General features: G+C 35.5%; 2 protein-coding genes across 4 annotated transcripts; one reads left to right on the top strand and one right to left on the bottom strand.

The window, feature by feature from the left end:
* Window positions 1–325: 325 nt before the first annotated feature.
* LOC132311858 (protein GLUTELIN PRECURSOR ACCUMULATION 3) lies at window positions 326–19,851 on the top strand. Of its 3 annotated transcripts, none has more exons than XM_059809995.1 (16): window positions 326–476; window positions 573–670; window positions 3,078–3,216; window positions 3,323–3,351; window positions 3,475–3,571; window positions 3,661–3,716; window positions 3,822–3,929; window positions 6,183–6,239; window positions 7,985–8,076; window positions 9,029–9,113; window positions 14,208–14,360; window positions 14,694–14,794; window positions 16,415–16,594; window positions 16,829–16,941; window positions 18,395–18,485; window positions 19,393–19,851. In XM_059809995.1, the coding sequence occupies exons 1-16, from the start codon at window positions 415–417 to the stop codon at window positions 19,462–19,464; spliced, it is 1,533 nt and encodes a 510-aa protein (XP_059665978.1). In that variant the 5' UTR covers window positions 326–414; the 3' UTR covers window positions 19,465–19,851. The 3 variants fall into 3 exon arrangements, with proteins under 3 accessions (XP_059665978.1, XP_059665979.1, XP_059665980.1); XM_059809997.1 differs by lacking the exon at window positions 326–476 and adding an exon at window positions 1,339–1,402 and having other exon boundaries at window positions 629–670; XM_059809996.1 differs by lacking the exons at window positions 18,395–18,485; window positions 19,393–19,851 and having other exon boundaries at window positions 16,700–16,829.
* A 362-nt stretch (window positions 19,852–20,213) lies between these two features.
* LOC132311859 (uncharacterized) lies at window positions 20,214–22,423 on the bottom strand. The gene is made up of 4 exons (XM_059809998.1): window positions 22,060–22,423; window positions 21,024–21,134; window positions 20,639–20,719; window positions 20,214–20,481 (listed from the first exon to the last, which is right to left on the bottom strand). The coding sequence occupies exons 1-4, from the start codon at window positions 22,255–22,257 to the stop codon at window positions 20,407–20,409; spliced, it is 465 nt and encodes a 154-aa protein (XP_059665981.1). The 5' UTR covers window positions 22,258–22,423; the 3' UTR covers window positions 20,214–20,406.
* Window positions 22,424–24,052: the final 1,629 nt, after the last annotated feature.

Here is a 24,052-nt window from a genome sequence, read left to right as displayed (position 1 = left end):
GATTTGGCTAGTGGTGCAACGGCTATGATCAAGCTATGACAGGAGACCCACCGAGCCCAGCAACAAATTCCTCGGCTTCATCATCCCTTTTAGTCAATCAATTCGCGTGAATGGGGTAAACTGCAAAAAAATATATAGTTCAGGTGGGTTTTTTGTATATACTCCAATAGTTCAGGGGTTCCTTGCACATACCCCAATAGTTCAGGGGGTTTAATGGACTTTACCCTAATAATAATAATAAAACAAAATGATAATTTAAGAAAATGGAAGAGTGGTGTAGACGGGTCGGGTTGATCTGCCGGACCATATTAATAAGCATTTCACAGAATGTTTTACTCTATTGGTCTCTGTCACTTCTTCAACCTTTCGTTCAGAACAGAGAAGCAAAACTAAAGAGAGATTAAGCAGAAAGAGATGCATTATTGGGTTCGAGCTTCTTCCTCTGATTTCAATGGAACTGTTCCTCAACCTCGAAGGCAATTCTCTCTCGCTCTAAATCCGAATTTTCAGTTTCTTTCTTTCCTTTTTGTTCTTTAATCTAAATCATCGTAAATTGTTCTTTTGATTTTCAGTGGCCACAGTGCTGTCAACATCGGCAAATCGAAGATCGTAGTGTTCGGAGGTCTGGTCGACAAGAAATTTCTCAGCGACATCACTGTATACGATATCGGTACATTCTGGTCTATTCTATTCTTGAATTTTTCTCAGTGGAAACGTCATCAGATTGATGTTGAATTTGAAAATCTCATTTTCTGATCTTATTGATCTAAAGTTTATATTCTGTGTTATTTCTGAATGTTCTGTACTACTGATTTATTGGTAATTTATTTGTATTTCTCTATTGTTTCTAAATTTGTATTTTGAAATTTGATTATTGACCATGTATTATTTGCTGAGCTTTTATCACATGCACACTTATTTGTGGAGTCTCTGAATGCATTTGTATTCCACTTTGGTTTTGAGTGCTCATATTTGACTAAAGAGCTTTTGGATGATGAATATTTGTGCATTTTCTTAAAAAAAATGCACAATAAAGAAGGATTGAGAAAAATATATTAACCACCCATTTGGTTGCTGAAAAAACTAGGAAGAGTAAAGAATTGAACGAGTTCTTGAATCTTAAGTTTGAAGATGCTTTTTGTAAAAAGAAAAGGGAAAAGAAAGAAAAAGATTAATATATTCAACCAAATTGAGTAGTTGCGTTATGTTGATTGGATTGATGTTTTTGTTTTTATAGGTCCAATCAGATAACATAAAATATAGAACTTAATTTTTTTACCTTTTCTGCTTATGCTTACATTTTCTTCACAAGTACTGCTTTTGTGCTTGTTAACACAGATTTTGGAGCTCATTTTACCTGGAAAAGCTTACTCAGAAAGTCACCATTAGTGAAGAAACAGGGGTAAAGTTCTAAACAATTCAAAGGGAGAGAGGAGTCCCACATACTATTAAGTTTGCATGTAGGAGAGTGTGGACGTTTTGGTTGAGTAACTTCAACCCTGATCTATTTGTGATTTAGAAGTAGATCTTTGACTAGGTAAACATTTGAGGTGGTACATGCGTCCTCTACCCCGGTCTTATTCTTTTTCCCTTTTCCCTTGGTGTCACATGGGCTGATGAGCATGATTCAATGCAGATTAGGTTAGATACTTAATATCTAAAAACTATGATGCAGATTGGTCAGATTGGTTTTAAATTATATCAGTGGTAGTGTTTTCAGAAAGAAAATCAGAACTTTTTAAATAGCTTTTAGCATGGCCAGTAAATTTGAGGTGTATCTTAGGCTGCTGCCCACATGTTGGCTTAGGCTCTCCTGGCTGGATCACCTAATGCCTTCATTAGACCTAAAAAAGTAGTAGGACTGAGCAATCAGCTAAGTAAGTAAAATTTTGGCAATTGTATAGGTGATGAAGAGATTAGTGTGCAAATAGCCCTGATCTAAGTAGCATAGACACGGACATGGACACGGACACGATACAATACATATAAATTGACACGTCAAATCCTAAAAAGGTAGGACATGGATAAGGCATGGACTCTGCTATATTAAACATATATTTTATTTATATACACATTGAGTGAATCTATAATAGAACTTTAATTCATTTTTAATTTCTATACTAAGAGTTACTTGGCAGAATTTATAAAGATGAAATTATTTATAAAGATGAAATTAGGTGAATTTTGTAATGATTGTTGTATCATATATGATACTATTGTTCAACTACTTTGTTAGTGTGCGACATGGATACAGCCTTTTATAGAAGTGTCCGTGCTTCCTAGGTTTTGATTCTTGTTTAGTTACAAGGGTCCTTGCTAATGTCATCGAATGACCACAAACCACCTGGTTTATAGAATAGGCAATGATTTGCAGTTTATTATTACCTCAAAATAAATCAAATACCTATACTGAACAAATATTATATAGACATTATTTTACTCTAGAAAATAAAATAAAAATATAAAATAATTTGAAAATTTAGCAGTGTGACGGCAGTGTCCGTGTACCTTTTTGTCTGAGAATTTAACACGTTTGACGCGTGAATAAATACCTACACCAAACACATGTACTCGAGTCCATGTAACATAGCTCTCTCACACAAAGACACTTATTGCCCCCAAAGGGCACTCAAACCCTCAACCTTCCATTTGGAAGGAGGAAAAATGGTGCATGTGTTGTCAGTCAAATAAAAGCAAAAATTTTATGTTGTTTCTTTCAATTGGACATTACATGTATGCATGTTGGCGATATGTTTGTGCATTTGACTTCTTCCATTATTCTTTGGTTTTCTTATGTATTAGTTAGTTCTCTCCCTCTCTCTCTCTATGAATTGTGTTTCATGTTTTTCTTCTCGAGGACAGGTTATTATTTTTTATTTTTCTTATCTTTGAGTATCCTGAAATTCATAACATATTATTCTCCATACTTATACACACACACACACACACACACACACACACACACACATGAATACCCACACGTCTCAACGAATTTTATAAATATGTTGATTAGTGTGATCAAATTGCTGTTGATTTTGAAGTTGCATGACTTCTAAAACGAGTTTGTGAACGTTCAGATAACAAATTATGGTTTCAACCAGAGTGCACTGGCAATGGGTCTGATGGGCAGGTGGGTCCTAGCCCACGAGCATTTCACATAGCTATTTCAATTGACTGCCACATGTTCATTTTTGGAGGCCGTTCTGGTAGTAAGAGGTTTGTGCTTTTTCAGCACATATCTGTGTTTCTCTTGCAAATCTTTGTTACATTAGTTGGTATATATATTGCGCAAATGTTTTTGCTGATGAAGCTGTATCTTCAGGTTGGGTGACTTTTGGGTCCTAGATACTGGTAAGAGTCTGTTACTATGATTCTCTAAGTAGATCTACTGTAATCATAAAGAAATGCATTGAATCTGGATATGATCGGCTTAATGTTTGTTTCATGGAGGATTAATAGAGTATATTTTTCCAGATATATGGCAATGGTCAGAGCTTACCAGTTTTGGTGACTTGCCTTCACCACGGGATTTTGCTGCTGCTTCAGCTATCGGAAATCAGAAAATTATTATGTGGGTACCGATACTTACATCCTTAATGAATTTGTTAGTATTGGTTTTTGTCCACCTCCTGCTCTTAAGCAAGCTTCAATCTAATGCAGGTATGGTGGCTGGGATGGTAAAAAATGGTTGTCAGATGTCTATATCTTGGACACAAGTAAACTCTTTGCTCATTGGTGCCATAAATTCTTTCTTTTTGTGTTCAATGATATTATGTTTAACATGTTAAATCTGTTTTTTATGCTATTAATTCTCCAAACAGTATCACTTGAGTGGATTGAGCTATCTGTTTCTGGATCGTTGCCACCTCCAAGATGTGGTCATTCAGCTACTATGGTTGAGAAAAGGTTGCTTGTCTATGGCGGTAGAGGTGAAATAGCATTTGATGACCTTGTACAGTGTGTGGTTTCATAAATAAATACTTCTCATAATGGTCCTCCATCTCTGATATGTGATATGAACTGGTTTGACTTTTGAGTGTTATAACAGACTCTGAAGTAATATTAAATGATTATTTGGTTATGCTTGTTGCATATGCATTTCATTGCATTTTCAATAATTTGATTTCTTAAGATGATTGTACGTTCAAAGCATTTGCCTAAAGAATCCAGGAATTGCTTTTATCGTAGTAAAATTACAGTCCATTTTTTTTTCCCTCTCTCTCTCTTTGTTTCTTGCATATTTATATAGATTAAACTCTTTTTGTTTCTCGAGTGTTTGTGCCTCTTATGTCTGAGTATCCATATAAATATGCAAGCGTCTATTGTTCTTTTCTTGATTCAAGTGTTTGGATCATATGGTTTTTATTGATTTATAGAAAGCCTATACTAGGGTACTCAGAAAATCTAATATGGAGCATTTTTAGAAAAAAAAGAGTCACAAAGGAAGATACATTGACGTGATAAAGGACATGTATGGTGAAAGATTGTAAGTTGATCACTAAAACTTATACAGGCGTTGAGAGCCTGCTGAAGTTATGACAACCTTAGCGTTAAGTTATTGTTGCGGCAGCCCCAATAATTTGTGGATTAAACTTCAATGACCTAACAATATCATGTCACCCGATTGTCCTAATCTAAAATTAGGACCACTGGATGATCCTCACTTAACAGTTATGACAAGAGAAAATACCATGTCATTCATACCAGTTCCCCAAAAAGGAAGTCATCATAAATCTCACAAATCATATAAAATGTTACTAGAAATATAAATAATAATAATAATATGATATATGATTATTATATGATTTTTTCAAAAGTAAAAAAAAAAAAAAAAAAAAAAAAAAAAAAGTAGTAATTCTCTCCTACTTATTGGCACCATTGTGTGACACGGTAGTTCGCACCCATTTACCCCTTCTTCGCCAGGAGTGCTCTTGGATCGACATTCAAGCAAGAATGCAATTGAGGATTTGGTACTTCTTTCAGGTTTGTGGCTTTGAAATTGGTGAGGATGGGGATGTCTTCTACAAAGATGAGTGCTAACTTCAGCAATGGAGAGTTCATTTTCATCATCCACTCTAGTTAGAACTTAGAATTAAACCATTTTCTTCAAATCTAATTCCTAGGTAGAGGCTATGATGTCGGGGGTAATATCATTGACCGGACCACTGATATAGGTTTTGAACATAGGGAATTTAGGTGGGAAGGGAAGACCTAAGATGCAAATTGAGCGATGATTTTATTATGTGGAAATGTCTAATATGATCATTGCAACCTCTGCAGGCACACAGCATGGCTTGCCACATAATGTAGTTTGTGATGTCATGGTTGTGATATGAATTTACTGACAAAGGAGATATTCATGATTTTGTATGTATTATAATATGAAAGCTATGGACCATTGCTTGTGCAGTGGTAAAAGCTTTTGGACTACCAAGCGTTAGAACACGAGTTCAACTAGGAGGGTAGTCACTTTATGCAAATAATTTAAATGGCAAAGTTTTACTCGCTGTACCCTCTCAGCATCTTCTTTTAACAGAACCAGTACTGTGTGATGCCTTTTTCTTTTGTAGTGTGAAAGCTACATTGAAATTTGAAAGTAATGAGTAAATTTTCTTGGTACTCTTTTATGTGTAAGTTCAATTTGCAAGTCAATTGCAGAATCTGCGAATTATTTATCAGTTGCTGCATAATAAACTACTGACTAGTAATTTTTGATTTCGAGGGTTACTTCATTTGTCATCACGTGACACCTGGTTATTTCAAATTAGAGAAAGTGTGATCAAATTTTATAGAAGAATGGCTGTTCTTCTGCAAAAATTTAAGATTTTTGAAGTTAGTGTGTGATTTGCGTACAACAGGTTTCTATATGTTAATCTTTTCTGACTTTTGGAATAGGTCATTTTATTGGACATAAGCATATTCTCCCGTTAAGAGCAACTATATTGATTGAATGTTAAGAGCAGAGTTCAAATTTCTCTGGATCACAGTTTTAACAATGTCTTGGAGAGTGATACTTAGAAAACTGCTCCAATCGTGGAAATTAGTTTATCATGCTTTGATGCCAGCACTAGAAGGATATAGCCAACGTCTATTACTGGATTTCCCTCTTGGCATGCATTAAATGTGTGCTTGCATCCACTTATGTGGTCTTAATTATTAAGTGGTTTTGCCAACTTGTGTAGGAGGTGGAGGACCAATTATGGGTGATTTGTGGGCTTTGAAGGGTCTTGTTGATGAAGGTATTATAATTTTTAATCCATCTTTGCTTCTGTAATTTACAATTGAGATATTTTCTGTTATTTCCTCAAGTTATTGAAATTAGTTCCATTCTTGTATCTCATAGATTTACTTTACACCATGTTGCATATTTCGATTTCTTCTCAAAATCTATTATATGGCTGTTCTTGTAAGGAAATATAAGAAAAAAATCTTTTTTAAGGAAATATAACATGATGATGTCATCCTTTTTCGAGACGCACAAACTAAGTGCTGTTTGATAAAATTTAAAATTAAGTTCTGAAAATTTAAAGACCAAATGGCTAAAGTTATTAAGTGGTAATTAAAAATTGAGATATATATATATACACACATACATATATATATATATACACACATACATATATATATATATATTTGAATTTTAAGTGTTCAGCATTCAGTGATAAGTGCAGTCACAGACACTTAAAATTTAACCCCATTTTAAGTGGATCTTACTTTGTTAAGTGATATTCAAATTGCATTATCAAACACAAGCTCTTAATCCCTTTAGAATTAAGGGTTGACTTGGGTTATCAAGCAACACCCACTCATGTTGACATTAGATGTTGGATGGTGTGTCACTTATGGCCACTAGCATTTCTTGTATTTTCTTCTTTTCTTTTTTAAATCTAAAATGAGCAAAACAAAGTTCGTGATTTCTGGAGGGTTACACCTTTTTGTGTACGGTGGTGCTTATGGCTTGAAAGAAATAGGAGATCCTTCGAAGAAAAGGAGAATCCCCTATTGGTACGTTGAAGTTTTCTATTATTAATACTCTTTTTTGTAGGGTTCTTGGGAGAAATTGTAAATCCTTGGAGGAGCTTGTAGATTTTTTGGAGTCTTTGAGGGTTTAGAGGTCCTATTTGACCCTGTGTAGCTTTTGGGGGTTGCTTTCACCCTTTTGAATGCTTTTTATACAATCTCTACTTATAAAAAAAAATAAATTATTTATTTGAATTTAAGGGCCTCAGCGTTCGTTACATATCACTTCAATCCATCTCATGAATGATTGTGTTACAAGTGGGCAGTCTCCTCTAATCTTTGGTTAAGGCTAGCCAAGGGGCAGTTTGAGTATCTTCAAAATAAGGGGTGTGACTGAAAATTCAATTTATGCTTGAAGGGACCATACTCCATACTTGAAGTATAAATGTTTTGTATGTTTATGTGTCGGTGGGGGGATAGGAGGAGTTGTGCACCTTCAGAATTTGTAAAATTTGGCCTCTAATTTAAAATAACAAAAGGTAGTCTAACATTTGGGTGTATACATGGCTCCACCATTATCGTCACTTTGGTAAGAAGAAGAACTTTGAGACTACGATTATACTTAGGATTTCTATGGAATTTTGATATGACCTTACTTGAGTTTGAGTAGAAGGCAACAAATCGGACCCTATATGCACCTAAGCAACTAGGAGCAAGCAGTGCATGGGAGTACTGGTGTTTCCATTAAGCATGTATGTGTCATTTACAGTTATTTGTTTTCATCCTATTGAAGCAGTTCCGAACAAATTCTTCTGTATCTTGTTATCATTGGTATTTCCCTTTTCATATTTTCTAACAAAAGTTCTCTACATGACTATATTTGTGTGTCCGTGTCTATTTTTTTCTGCTTGTCCAGTGCTGCATGAGTTGTCTTTATTTCTACTTCTTGCATCAATATATTCATTTTGACGCCTTATTGAATTGGCTGAGTTGAGTTATGTTGTGTGTTTGTTGTGGAAGGAAGAGAATGAAACTCCTGGATGGACCCAACTGAAGCTTCCGGGTCAAGCTCCTTCACCTCGTTGTGGCCATACCATTACATCTGGAGGGCACTATGTAATTCTACATCCTCTGAGAACTTTCTTTTCTCTTTGATGCCTCATTTTACTTTTATTAGGTAACACAAAAAGTTTTAAAAAACTAGATGATGTTTTTTGATGGTTGAGTTGGCACTCCAAGCTTTGGACTCAAGTGTGAACACCTTGAATTGCACTAATTTACCACTGTATACATAACACCAACACAACCATATAAGCCCTATTTCAATGATGAAGCACATCAACATGCATGTTAGTTGCATATGTATTTCTTGTCCACTGGGATGTGGCATTCACTTTCTTTGAGCTGCCGCAGTGTGTGCCTCATCTCTGTATCCAACATCAACATCAATTTCTTGATTAATTATACAGCTGCAAATCATAGACTAAGATGTTATATGTTAAAAGAAGGGAGTAAGTACAATTTAAGTTGGGATCATTTTCATTCTTGCTTTAACACCTTTGAAAGAGCTATAGACCCCCTGGAAACTACTGCATACTTGGAAACAGATAAATGGTCATATTAACTTACAAAACAAAATAACTTAGATCAATCAGTCACAGAGGGAGACTCCTTTCAAGTTACGTTGTTTCTTGGAGAAGTAGCAATGATTGAATCAACTACAAGTATCACTTGGGCAACTACTGTATATTAACTCAGAGAATGACTGAAATCTGCACCCGAATATTGCATAGTTAAGGGGAAAAAGAATGATATAATTCCTTATTTAAGCTTTTGTGTGTTGTTCCTTATAACTCTATAACTGCTTATGCTATGAGCTTGATATACATTTTGACTCGTGTCTACCGACTTATGGTAAAACCTGTGTACCTATATACCATATGAAACTTTGTGTGTATTATCACAATAATACTTTTTAATTATTTCAAGTTATTTCTGTTAGAATTTCTTGTTTCTAGTACTTGGTACATGACTTTCGTTCCTTTTCTTAAAATAATTTTGTTTGCAGTTGTTGTTGTTTGGAGGGCATGGGACTGGTGGTTGGTTGAGTCGTTATGACATTTATCACAATGATTGTGTCGTTTTAGACAGGGGTGAGTGCTTTTCTTGTCGGATACCCAGTGGATGCTTGCTGGTTTTTATGTTAGTTAACCATCTGTTGATATGTTATAGATTCTTTGACTATTCCTATATACGAACTTCCAATTTTCACAACTCATTCCACATTCATGCTCATGTGACATTGAACATCCTTTATTTTGAAAAGGTACTATGGCAAAAGAGTATGCGTAGCACACCCTATAGTTGAAGGTTTTGTTGAGTCAAGCTGTCCAAGATGAAATAATCTTGTGAATGATATGGCCTGAAGGACAATAATAAGAAATTTGACTTTTGTCCAATTAGTGTCTCTGCAGTGATATCATCTGAAGTCAGTCCGAAAATGTTGTAATCTATATATGTAGTTGGCACAGAATAATAGTGCCATATTTTATCTGTTCATAGGTGCAGCCGAACTGTCAAACTGCAACATGAATTTCAGAAACAACACGGAACTAAGATTTTGGGGTTGTGGTTGACCTTTTCTTTTTCCTCTTTCGTAAGTAGAATCTACTCCCCCATTTATTTAGCTTGAATATTGGATATCATCACGGCAAGTGTCACTATAACAACTTTATTGCATTGCCTTTTTAATAAAATATTTCTGTGGTCAGTTGAGCAATGCACCTGGGTATGAATGATTAGTCATTCTTGAAATTTATTTCGGTATATAAAATGCACTAATCCAAAGTGGGATAACATATTTTATATCTGTATGCAAGTGAGATGAATGCGCCTTTGCTATAACTCAAATCAAGTGACGAGAAAAATCCTCAAGTTGATGCCCAACTATTTGTCTATTTCTCGGATAAAAATGCACAATTATTTAACATGGACTGGTTATCTATAATATTGTAATTCAACTCTTGCTATATAATTGTTTACAACATACGTTAGTTGTTGATTTTTAATGACATATAGCATGCAAATCACACCCAAAACAAATTTCTCTCTTTAGTGAAATGTTCTTTCTCCCGTGTCATGCCCCATTGAACTGGTGCAAAACTTTTAGTGGATGTGTTACAGTCAAGGGATTGTCAACCATGCTTCCTTTCCATCAATAAATCTCGAAGCCATAATGAGTGAATTTCCATTACCTTGTGGAATGAATCTAAAATAATTAATGATTTTTAGACTGTAATTAGGGATGGCAATGGGGCGGGGTGGGGCAGGGATCTCATTCCCCATCCCCATCCCCGGTCAAATTTTTTACCCCCATCCCCGCCCCACCCCGCATTACATTTTTTAAATTCCAATTCACCTTCAACAAAATCAGCGCAACCATAATATTTTTCAACCTAATAATTGAATAAAGTTTCAGCACAATTATAACAATTTAAAACATGATAAGATGTTTGATGCACAACGACTATGTTTTTTCTCTATGCTGCAAGGGAATAGATCTTGGGTTTCACTTTCAGAAGTGAATATATTATATATATAGTTATGTAATTTAGTAATATTTTATAACATGTAAGGGCAATTTTGTAAAAATGCACTATAAATGGGGCGGGGTGGGGTTACCCTCCCCCCGCCCCCACCCCCGCCCCCGCCCCCGCCCCATCTTTCGCTGGGGTTTCAAATACAATCCCCATCCCCTCCCCATTTACATAAATGGGTCCCCAAACCCGCCATAAACAAGGCGGGGTGGGTCGGGGACCCGCCGGGTATGGGGATTTTGCCATCCCTAACTGTAATGGTCAAGCATGGACACCTATTAAAACACTTTACCAACTCGATTAGCATTAATCCATGTTTTCACGCCGATATACCATGATATTAGAATTGAATAGCCTTTACTGAGCACCTATAAGGTACCTAGGTAAAATTAGCATTGCCTTAGGAATTAGTATTTGTAAGTCTTGGCGTGCACATACATTGAATGATCATATTTATAACGAATGCAATGTCAGGTTGAGGTGATATTGTGTGTACGGATTTTTCAACCGATTTATCATAGCCAACCACTATTCCAAGCAATCATTACATTTGTTCTTATATCCGTGATATTGTTATATATGACTATTATCTAGCTCAACTCCCATATAATAGTTCTTCACTTTCTTTTATAGGTTAGTCCAGACATAATTTTCTGGTGAGTTGAAACTTTGCTCTCTGGACATTGCTACTTGAATTACTATGAACTATGTTGATGGTCATCAAATTTGATCTGAAATTCTATGACAAGAGCTTTTAGCCGTTGAATTTGTTGCAGATTGTTATGCATGCATATTGCATATACAATGAGTGGCATTCTCCCTATTTTTAGTTCGTTTCTCAATCAAGCTATGATGATCTTAATTTTCCTTTTTCCTTCCCTACCATTCTCATGGCCCTGTTGGATCTTTTATATCTTGCTTTTGGTTACTTCTTTGGTTCATCAAGAAGTTGAACTTTGGTGAATATTCCTTATTGACTTCTGGCTATAGGTTCCCTTAAAGAAATGCAATCTCCATCTTCATTTAATGCGGTTGCCACTATTCATCCTACTTGAGAATCACGTTGATAGAGATAATATTAACAGCTGGAGTTGATATCTGTAGGTAATCATTACCACAGTACTAGATGAACCCTTGTGAGTGGATACAACACTAGATTCTTCCCTTTCCAAGGACTAAGAAAATTTCCTAGTGCAGTGCCTTTTTTGTAGCCTTCATCTTCTCCCACGTCTTTTCTCTAATTTGGTAGTTGGAGGAATTTTTCAATAAGTGTTCAAAAAAATGGTGTGATGTAAGTGCAAAGGAACTATAAGTGGAAAACTTCAAATAATGGAATTCATGGAGCAAGGACAAACCCCTTCATTTGGGTTCAAACTGCTAATCGAAGGGGTTGGTTCAAACTGCTAATCGAAGGGGTTCCTGAAAGAGGACTCGAAGCTTCAATCTTTTTTAAGAGACCTGACGTGGTTGTATGACATTAGAGGTTACAGATGCTGTAAATGCACCTTCAGCCCCTTTTGTGTGGTGCATGATGCGTCACTATCTAAATGTTGAGTGGGATTGAAGAAAGAATTATATGATTCCAGCATAAAGGAACCGTATCAATAAAGGAGATGATAATGAAGAATGGGGGGTCCATTTTTTCAGACATGCATAAAACATTCCTATTTAATATAAATGGTAACTTGAAAGGAAGAACCATGATCTTGAGATTAGACATTCATAAACAAGGAATGTTCCTTGCATCTTTTAGGCGAGATTTAGAACCTAATGTTGCCATTCTTTAGAGCCTCAGAGTCCAATATTATACAATCTAGACATCGTGTATTGTTAAAACTAGGCACCCTTAAACTTGGAGGACTTGGTGAAAGAGGATGATTGATGAGTTTCATATGGTTTTTTGAAGTCTAAAGAACAATTTAATGTTTCATTGATAGTTATAGTACGCTGTTAGCACTGTTTGAGGCCAAAAGCAAAATGGAACATTTGTGCTAGTTAACAAAGTTTGTCCACTTCTGTCAGATGTCTTTAACTAATAATAGCCACCACATTACATTTATAAAATTTGTAGCACATGAAGATTAATGATCAATGTCATTCTCTTTGCTAATTGACTATCATGGTTGCAAATGGCGACATCCACTTATATAAATGTATAATGGATAGTTGATAAACTTTAAAAAAATTAGTTGGTGCAGAGAAAAGGGTGAACAACATTTTTTTGATAACTAGTGTACTCTGTGTAAATGTTCATCTTGTAATGACAAGTTACCTCCTATCTGTAACTACATGATCTGTGGGCAATTGGTTCTAGTATGATTGGTTTCGGTTGTGCCTTAGGGTGTGCTATACCAAAACCCAGTTAGCGTCAGCCCTGGCATCATTATCATTTCCAGTCACTTTATGACTTTCTAATTGATCAACAAGCTGTTGCCCCATAGAATTTCAATTATTTAACTCTGGACACAGAACACCATATTAAAACAGGGTGAGGAAGAAGCTATCCATACTTTATTCAATATATAACCAACTCAAACTTTTAGGAAATCTGAAAACTGGATAAGCACTGAGTTGGAAAATTAGAAGATGCATATATGTTTAACAGGTGCAAGTAATATTTAATAACCTCAACTCTTCCATTCAGTGGCCTCATAGGAATATGTGACCTCCCACAGACTTGTAAATAGCATGATAGTTGAGTGTTGCTTCATCCCTGTGTAGTACATCGGTGAGAGTGTGCTTTATTGATGCACTTGTGCAATTTTTATCTGGTAACCGCTAATAATATGTCGAACCACAAAACCTGAAATATGCTTTTCTGTTTGGGAGAATAGGTGATCCAACTGTTTTAAGTTGCATCGTTATAATAGCTTAACTACATTAGATTATTGGAGCCACTTAATTTCCTGCACTAATACATTGGGTTTACCAAATGGAAAATTGATTGTACCATGACTTCCATGTTATCTAGACTATAATTAATTTTCCATGTTACTGCTGCTTGACGATTTATAGTAAGCAACACGACACAAAAATTACAGGATGGCTTGCACAAACAGGACAACCTTAACACCACAATCATTGGGTTTGCCAAATGGAAAATTGATTGTACCATGACTTCCACGTTATCTAGACTGGAATTAATTTTCCATGTTACTGCTGCTTGACGATTTATAGTAAGCAACACGACACAAAAATTACAGGATGGCTTGCACAAACAGGACAACCTTAACACCACAATCGTCATCCAATGGTATTGGTTTTCAGTAATCTTTCACCAATTATAAAACAAAGAAAAATGGGAGCGTATTGTTCTTGAGAAGTCTGCCTGCCAACTTTAAAGTTTAAACTAAACAATTGTTGTCAACTGTTTACATAGATTAGATATGAAGAACCAAAAATAAATGTTCTGGTCAGTTTTTGTATCAGAAATATGGTCCAGCTTCTCCAATTAGCACTCAAATAACGTTGCAGTCCATTCAATGTTGTTCTTCAGTTATCCTCCACATTTTTTAAGCTGTTATTACCATTCTTTGACACAAATATATATATTTATTACAAAACTTTTATCTTTTTTCTTAAACCTTGTTTAAGTGTTGTTTTTATCAATGTTTGTTAAAGTTCTTTTATGTTGCCGTATTGCATTTTTAGTGTACGTTCAATGGAAGCGCCTACCTACCAGCAATGAACCCCCTCCTGCTCGTGCATATCATTCTATGACTTGTATTGGTTCACGTTATCTAATGTTTGGAGGCTTTGATGGCAAATCAACATTTGGTGATCTATGGTGGTTGGTTCCAGAAGGTACTAAATTTGCTTTCAACTAGTATGTTTCGCGTGTTCTTCATTATGTAATGCTGCACTTTTTTCTTTTTCTTTTTTCTCGGATTTGGGGGTCACACCTGGGCATTGTTGTGACATGTTATGAATTTTTATTGTGGGGAAACAATCAACTAAAAGGGATGTTGAATTAGCTGCAAAAATAGTCAGTGCTAGAAATTCTCAGCTGATTATTATATGTTTCCAAGATGATGTATGTAATTTTCTTTTTCTGTTTCCTTCAGATTCCCTCTGTAACTTGTGATCTTCAACCTTTGGCCTTTTCTAATTGCTTGTCACATTTTGGTTGATACATAGAGGATCCTATCGCAAAGCGCTTGCCGGCATCTCCACCAGAAAGTGCTTCTGTAAATAAGGATGTTACAGTGGCAAATAATGGCCTCCAATCTGCAGTCAAGGTAATGGGTGCAAAACCATCTAATAACTAGGGCTGCAAGTTGGGCTGACCCAACCCAGCCCAGTCCCAACCCAACCTCAACCCGAATCGGGTTGGGTTGGGCGAACCCGAATTGTACCTTACATGGGTTATAGTCAAAACCCAGCCCGAATATTTTCGGGCCGGTCGGGTCGGGTTGACGGGTTGAGTTTTTAAAATTTATTTATATATATATTTTTCGAAAATATATATATTATATATCTATATATATATAGATATATATACAGATATATCTATATATTATTAAAAAACAAAAAAAAATTAGGGCAAATCATTTCAGCCTCCCCAATCGTCCAGTCTCATTCTCAACTCTCTCTCACTCTCTCTCTCTCTCTCTCTGCAACTTCAAACTACAAAATCTACAAGAATCAAAAGTTCATAACCCATATATTTCAGATCTGTGTGCAAGAATCAAAAGTTCAAAACCCATATATTTCAGATCATTTCAGATTGTTCAAAAAATCAAAACCCATATGTTTCAGTTTCCATCGCCGGCTGTTCCAGTTCGGGTTCGCCGTTCGCAAGCTTCAGCCGCTGTCTCTCAACTCTCAAGCTTGCCCCCCTCTCTCTCTGCAATTGCTAACTTGTATGTATGGGTTTTGTTTTAATTTTTGGAAGTAACGGCGGCGGCGGCGGTGGATCGGCTGAGGGACGGCGGCAAAGAGAGAGAGAGAAAGAGAAAGATGAGAAAAGAGAAAAAAAAAAAAAAAAAAATTCGGGCAGAGAGAAAAAGAGAAAGAAGAAAGAGAAAGAGAAAGAGAAAGAGAAAGAGAAAGAAGAGAGAGGAGAGAGAAAAAAAATTTCGGGGAGGAGAGAGAAAAGAGAAAGAAGAGAGAGAGAGGAGAGAGAAAAGAGAAAAAAAAAAAAAATTTTAATTTTGGGTTTTGGGTTGGGTTCGGGTTGAGCCCGAGCCCAACCTGAATTGTCTGGGTTTTGATTAAACCCAACCCGAACATGAACCCGATCTGTGAATTGCAGCCCTACTAATAACATCCTCCATGCCTCTGGTTGCAAAACCATCTGATAACATCCTCCATGCCTTTTAATATGTTCTTCTTCTATTGCGCGTGTGTGTGTTTTTGGGTTGGGGGGTGGGTGGGGGGGGAGGGGAGGGGAGGGGGAGGTGTTGTGGTTGGGTTTGAGATTGTATGGGGTTTGCCAATAGGAGATCTTATTTATGAAAATGGAATTCGAACAATGATCTCTGACCTTTTGATAAATATGGTCTTTGAACACCTTTTAGGTAGGACTAGTTCATTTTGTGTTTCCATTGATTATCAGGTTACATAATTTTAAACATCCATAGAGCTGATAAATTAATTTACCTCCGAATCAATAGGACTCCATTTGTAGTTGAGTCCTAAACTTGGAACAAAATTCTTTAAGGCTTTTGTTTTGAAGTCCTGTTGGCATCATAAAACTTGTTCAAAATAATCACTCTTACATAATTGAACAAAATTTAAATCAGAACTAGAATGTAGAAGTATCCTAAAAAGGACCTTAGCTTTCCCTTAACGGTGTCATGATTTTGGCACATTCCATCTTATCACACATTCTCAAGGGTTCTCCATACTGTTGACAGGAAAACCAAACAGAAGAATCTGCATTTGCAGAACTACAAAAAAGATTAAAGATTTCTGTTTCACTTTCTAGTCCTGACCTTCAAATCATAGACGAGTCTGAAGACCAAGAATTTCTGGAACTAGCATCACAGCTGGTTAGAGGAGGAGTTTCCAGCATTGGACATATTTCAGATAGTCAGGTAAGTTTCATATGTTTATGTTATAACTTATACATGTGCTGTATATCAAGGGAACCATTGCTTAGTCCAACGGTAAAATCACGGCTCTCATTTGGGAGAATACAGGCAGCCATTTTGTGCAAATAAGCAAGTATCCTGTCTCCCTTACCAACACTCAACAGTTGACCAGCACTAAGCAATGGCCATTTTACATTTGGTACATCAAACTAAAAGTGTCCTTGATGGTGAATAAAGGCAGCTCAGGTTCTTCGTGAGCATTGGAGGAAATCTGAACCACGGTCAATACCACTCAAGGAACTTGCCCCTTTACTTCGTGACTACCACCGCCTGATCACCCGTCATTATATGTAAGAGTGGTTATGCATTGTTTCTTTATCTTGATCACATAAATCCACAAAAGTTTGCAAAAACTACTTTCGTACTTTCAACAAAGCAGACAATTTTAATAGGTTCAGCACTCAAAATTAATTGTTTCCAGATTTGCAAATTGTGCACTTTAAATTCAGTTATAAATATCTCAAAATCAATTTCGGTGTTTTTTAGAAACAGCGGCTTAGGCATGATTGCTTAAAACCTTTTGATTCTAGAGTATCTTTTTGTACTAACTTGGAGCAAACCACTACTCTAGTTTCTTTATCAAATGTCATACATCATGAGATATCCTCTTGAATATCCCTAGTAAATCATCGATTACCAATGTTAAAAACATGTATAAAGTCTGTTATACTAAAGAATTTTAATTGGACTCGGATCTTAAACGGATGGAATCTATACAGATCCTGGTTTGAGCCAACTATAGTTATATTTCTCAATTCAGATGAATCAAATTCAGCTTTGAAGTGATGGATCTTGATCTATATCATCTAATTTGAATTGGATGTGGATCTTGACTAACTCATTGATGGCCCTACTTACAAGTCTAAAATATGCGGTGATGGTGGCAATGGATGTTTAATTGAGAAGTTAAAAGTTAAAACTTAGGTTGAAGTGTTCAAAAAGTTTCTTATTTCCTTGCGATTACAGAACTGTTTTACCCTTTGTATTCAGAACATTAATAATGACCTTGACAAAAACACCATTCCTATTTTAGAAATGCTCATCTGTCAGTTTCTTATTGTCTGCAAGCCATTTTGCAACAAATCCTAGCCCTAATTTTAAATATTATTTAAAGAACTTGGATCACTGCATTTCTGCTGTATTTTGGTTATGGTGGCGATTGCCATGTGTTTTACATTTAACTGCTATAGAGGGCTTAGTGCACTAACTCTATTACCGGTTGAACATTTATCCAACTTTACTGAGTGGAAGGCTGGATTTCGGAGCTAAAATTGTCGGGGTATCCATTAGTATCACAAAAAGCAGGTTTCCTAATGATAATTCTTTTCTTTTTCCCATGAACAGTGGAAGAACCATTGTAATATTGTATCTCATATTTCTGTGATTTGGATTGTGGGAATCTAGTCAATTAGTTCTAGTCAAGCTTACTTAACCAGCACTGAGTCTCAAGAGTTATCTCTTGTATTAATGTCTGCAACTACAATTTGATTCTCTTAGTCCATCAACCATAAACTACATGCAATGAATTTGAAACTGACTTTGGAAAGAAAAGAATATGAAAAGACAAAAATGGTAAGGTAAAGTTTAGCAATTCCATTCGTTATGATAATCCTCTCATCATTTTTTACAAAATTCTTTGATAGCCTTTGTGAACTATGAAATTTGCACCCGTTTCTATTCGATTTTCACTCAATGACATGGTTAATTAATTGTTTCCTTGACTATATGCCATGATTGTGACAGAGAGAAGGTTGGATCTAATTTACAATCCATAGAATCCGGATTTCCTGAAAAAGATGCCCATCATTTCTATCATGTGAAAAAGGCTTCGCAGGTATGATGTAGGGCCCTGTAGAGCGTGTTAATTTTTGTTTCAAGCTGCTTTCTTGTTATATTACTGATATTCACATGAAACCAAAATCTCTCTCTCTCCAAGTAAGCCATGAGAATCTTCTCAATTGAATTTTTTTTTTTCCCAGTTAATTTAACTTTTTTCTTGTAGAGAAACTAATATAAAAGCCTTTTATTTGCTTCTCTTTGATGGAAGTTTTATTTTCCCAGAATGTATCCTAATTTTTGGCCTAATTCTTCTTCTGACGATCGATTCAACCTCTGATCAAAAAGATATACCTTGGTTATGTTTCATCTCTTCAACATGTTTAGTGTGATCTTCCTTTTTACTGTGATACTATAACGTCACATTGCAAATTTGGTTCATTTGAACGATAGGAAAATTATTTCAAACAACTGTTCTTCAGAACTGAGTAATTTAATGTGCATGTCATTACATGCATTACGATATGTATAATCCTGATCCACACTAATCTGGGTTTCGTTCTATATACTCTTTGGTTACAATCAGAGTGGTGGACTAATAAACATAATACATGAAGGAAAAGAATGCTATAGTTAACTGTACCGTGTTATAAATGAACAAGTAATTCCGTATATAATTGGCCTTTGCTAGGTTTTGTGAGGAACATTATCTGAACCCCAAAAGGATGCAATTCTTGCATTTTCTTCACCCACTATCCTAGAAAAAGTTTATACTAAAGCCAATCGTGGGGGCACTTCCTCAATCTTTCCTCGAACGCTGATTTTACTCTTTTCAGACATATTCTTTATATTCTTCATAATTTTTTATGTTCTTTCGAAATATTGAATGCTGTAAATGCATTACATATTCATTCCACAGACTTTGTTGTAGTTTCTTGTTTTGATTTCCTTCTAATGATATTCAGTTGCGTATGGATGATATTCCAAGGCTGCTGGCGGAGTACAAACAGGTTGTGTCGGAAGGAATGGTCCAGTGATCGTTTAAGGAGAGCAAACAGCAGCTTGTCAAAAAGTGATGTGAAGTTTCCTTTGCAGCTCAAATTGTCAGTTGTGCTTAACTCACATCAGTAAACCACGGCACATTGTAACCATGTCCATAATGAAAATAGCAAAAAGCAAAGCTCATATGAGTTCTGGTCAGGTCTGTCGTTATGGTCTTGCGGTCTTGCATTCATTTGTATGTATTTATATACTCATGGAATTCTCTGTAGTACGTTGGTATGCTTGGTGGAAGTTGAGAAGTTCATTTAAGGATATGAAACTATCCAAATGGCAGAGGTGGAGGGTTTGGTGGACTAATTGGCTTAACCCTAATGTTCAACCTGGTGCAAGGAGAAAAATATATATATATATTTTATTATGTTTGTTGGAGTGCTTTGGATCCTTTATTCTTATGAAGGGTAGCATTCTCAAAGTTTGGCCAGACCATGAAATTTTCATTTGGTCCATTGGCAAAGGAGCTCTTGCAGGTTTCTGATTACTGATTTTGGTGACCTAGGTTTCATATGAATTCTAAATCCATGCAATGCAGTTCATTCATGTTTTTTTGATAATACAAGACCCCTAAAAATGAGCTAAGCCCCATGAAATTTTCATTTGGTCCATTGGCAAAGGAGCTCTTGCAGGTTTCTGATTACTGATTTTGGTGACCTAGGTTTCATATGAATTCTAAATCCATGCAATGCAGTTCATTCATGTTTTTTTGATAATACAAGACCCCTAAAAATGAGCTAAGCTCTCATCATTTTGCTTTCAACTTTCATCTGGGCCAAATAGTGTTAAGACACCAATTATTGTGATATTACATCAGAAAAAATTGAGGTGTCATATTGCCTTCTAAAACTCATACAAGAATAGGAATAATCTTATTAAATGTAGAACATCAATTTGGGAGACAGAGAAAGGGTTCATAGCATATTTCAGTGTACGGGATTTAAAATCTTGCTCAGTTCCTCCAGCTTCTTCATCCTCCATTTCTCACTTTCATTCACCATCTGGTAAAAAGTAAACAAATAAATAAAGAAATTTAAATGTAATTAGGGACTCGAACTCTCAAACTTTTATTTAAAAGGAAGTTACGTAGATAATAATCAAATGGAGCCCCGTATTACTTATTCCTTTTTCTAGTCGAAGCTTGACTTTGAGATTTACCTCTAGTAATGTGGTAGTTAGTTGAGCCTTTTCACTGTTCTTTTCCTGAAAAGCCTCCAGTGCTTCTTTATATTCTTTCTCCTGTTACAAATGACATCAAATATATGACTCAATTCCTAACCTTCCATTTTATATATGCATAAACTGTTTATATAAATAAATAAAAAAGAATTTGTGCATCTCTCGACTAGACAAAGACTATAAATTGTGCATGTGACTGATAATACTCAACTCAACAGAGCCTTTTTTTAAATTTTTTTAATTTTTAATTTTTAATTTTATTTTTATAAGGCTCTCAATTTAATCACGTGCCATTGAGTGTGTGTACACACACATATTATATAATATTGGAAATATATATAGTAATTATAGAGATAAGTATTACCTTCTTCTGGCAGCTCTGTCCAAGTGATTTCAACTCTCGGTTAGCCATGTCTATTTTCTTACGTACAATTGCCACTTCCTTCCTTGTGGGGTCTGTCATCACTTCAAGCTCCTAATGGATTGTAAAAGATTAATAAATATTTTATTATGAATACTTTATTTAAATTTATTAGATTGCTAAATGTGCATCGAGCTTAAGGCCAAAAAGAGAGTTGCTGAAGGTAGGTGATATAAAAGAGAGATTCAGATTTAAAATTATTACTGGTTGCTAGCTACATTTAGTGGCTTGTTCAGTTGGCCTAATAAATTAGATAATTATTATTTCCAAAATTCTTTTAGATCTTTACCTAGCTAGCTAGGTCAAGTAATGACAAACCATTACTTGAACTACCACCATGTGAATGATAGGTAAGATCTACTTAGAAAATAAAGGCAACTTTAAGCAAATAATAAATGAAAAAAACGAAGAAAAAAAAAAAATGCATGAAAGAAATATGTTAATGGGAATTTCACATTATGTCAACCCATCTATGTTTTACTTAAGATTTTGTGGTCATCCTGTATTCCTGTGCATTGAACAGTGCTGTTTCATTGCAGGAGCCAATGAGTGGCGGAGCAACGATAGGACCCGTAGGGGCAATTTTCCCTAATTAATTTTTTTTTATTTGTATTTTTTACACATATATTTTAATAATTCTAAAAGTGCCCCCTATTGAATTTTTAAAATATTTATAAAAGACCTTAATAAAAACTTGTAAAAGTAAAAAAGATCCCTCCTTTTTTAATTTCATTTGCCTAACAAGATTTTCAAAATTCAGCAAAGGCCCATGTTCAACAATCAAAATTCTGAAAAGACTCCTCCTTTACTACTAAATTTTGTGTTATTTGTATTAGTACAACAAAAATTTTGATAATTACAAAAGTGTCGATTGAACTCCTAAAAATCTACAAAAAGCCATAAGAAAAATTTCCAATATTCAAAACTTCTATTATTCTTTTCTTATGCTATATATGAACTAATTTCATTTTGAACTTACTTCCCAAATTTGCGCCAAACGCCTAGTTTCTTCCTCAGCTCGACCCAAGTGATACTCAACTTTCTCTCTCACCTCCATTTTCTTCCTCTCTATCTCTTCTTCTCTAGCCTGAAACGAGGAGATGGCCAATCTTGACAACTCCTCATCGGTGTCGCTCGACAACCTCCCGCTGTTGCCAAAGCTTCCCTGGTTCTGCATTTTTCGCAATCCGTAACAATTGATGGTAACAACTCACAACTTTGCTTCTTCAACTTAAATCAACCCCTTTTATTCTTTATTTGTATTCTCTCCTTTCATATCACTTTTTCTTTTGCTTTTGCTTTACAAATCTACTCTCTCTCTCTACTCTCTCTCTCTCTCTCTAGGCAACTTTGCTTCCTTTGTAAAACATTTCAGGAAAAGCAAGAGAAAAGATAAATATTCCAAGAGTACTAGTGCCTACTGCTTTATATTGTCATGCATAAATATCTATAATTTGAATCTCTTTTATAAATGAAATTAAGTTGCAATCATGAGTTTACGTTGTCATATATAAATATATAGTTTGCTTTGTCTCATTTTCCCAAGTTGTTGAGCTGGCAATTAATTCCGTATATAGTACTTGAAGTATGACACTCCCAACATTGTGGGTTGCTGATAACAAACGTAATCCACAAATGGTACCATATATGCTAGTTCCAGCTTTAATTGCTTGAAATATGAGTAAGCTAGTTTGTGAAGCGACAATGTTGGGTTATATATACTGCTCTTTACTAGCTAGTGTTATGATGCTTGCGTTGAAAGGTAGGCCCCAAAAAATAGGTAAATTACATTGACATCCTTGAATGTTGTAGATAATGGTTAATAGATTCCAAAAAAAAAAGCTTGGGGAGAGCCTGAGTGGATCAAGAGTAATCGGAAAAGTTTATCGGATTGAGGGAAGAAAGCTGTAATGGCAAGGGGAGAGAATTTGGGCAAAAGTGTCTGTGGAGGGAAAAATCCCCTCCAATGAGAATAATCCACGTCATCATAAATATAAATATATCCTTGATAAGTTTATAAAACCCACCTCGGTCAAACCCAAATTGAGTTTGATACTAGTCCAATATCACTGTTCACAAGCCCAATACTATTGTTACTTGATCTTCAGCCCTGTTGAAGCCCGAATTAAGAGATTATCAGCCCAACATGTTAATATTAAACATCCGGCCCGTTATTCAAGCCCAGCTGGTTCAAGGTATATTCAGCCCAGTTTTTCAAGAATGCACAAGTCCTATAAGTTGAAGGATTTACCGTAGAAGGAAAATTCTGAGATAGGAAGTTCTGTACAAGGCAAATTCTATGTATGAAAAATTAGACAACGGAAAGAACTCTATTAGTAAAGAATGTTTATATAGAAAGAATTGGAGGGCAAGCAACGCGAGTCCTACCATAATTTTACAATCTTTTGTATATAAATAGAGGCTTAGACCTCCAATAAAGGGATCAAGCAATTCTACGCTTCGAGATATATTGTTCTTGTTTATTTTTACTATTGATTGAGTGAGTTGTTTTATTTTTCTTAATCATTATTGGTTGAGCGAAATTTTGCACCTACACTTTGGCGCCGTCTATGGGAATCGTATAGAAATATATCCCTACCAAAGTTACAACACTGCAAATTAAAATCTTCAAATCCAGCAACGTGACTTGAAATTAAAATCTTCAAGTCCAGGATTTGAACCCAAGTCCTCTCGAATGACTATCATGGCCAAAGGTCTCCATGTAACAAGCGCCGATGTCTAAAAACGCAAGCCGTCTCCATGTAACAAGCGCCGATGTCTAAAAACGCAAGCCGGCCCACATGGTTCTTTCCATTAACAACGCGCTTACGATGCGTAGCGGCTGATGAATGGAAAACCCAAGAGGCATCCCTTGTGTTTGCCCTGGTAATCAGATGTCCATCCAAGCCCAAAAAGCCATGAATTAATCAGATAAGTGTTCTGATCTTGATTTCCTATTATATATATATATA

The sequence above is a fragment of the Cornus florida genome, unplaced genomic scaffold, assembly GCF_030987335.1.
Source record: "Cornus florida cultivar Cherokee Brave unplaced genomic scaffold, ASM3098733v1 CherokeeBrave_3.0.0_Hap2_Chr06, whole genome shotgun sequence".
NCBI lineage: Eukaryota > Viridiplantae > Streptophyta > Magnoliopsida > Cornales > Cornaceae > Cornus > Cornus florida.
Note: the sequence above shows the minus strand (reverse complement) of the source record. Positions and strands in the feature narration are given on the sequence as shown.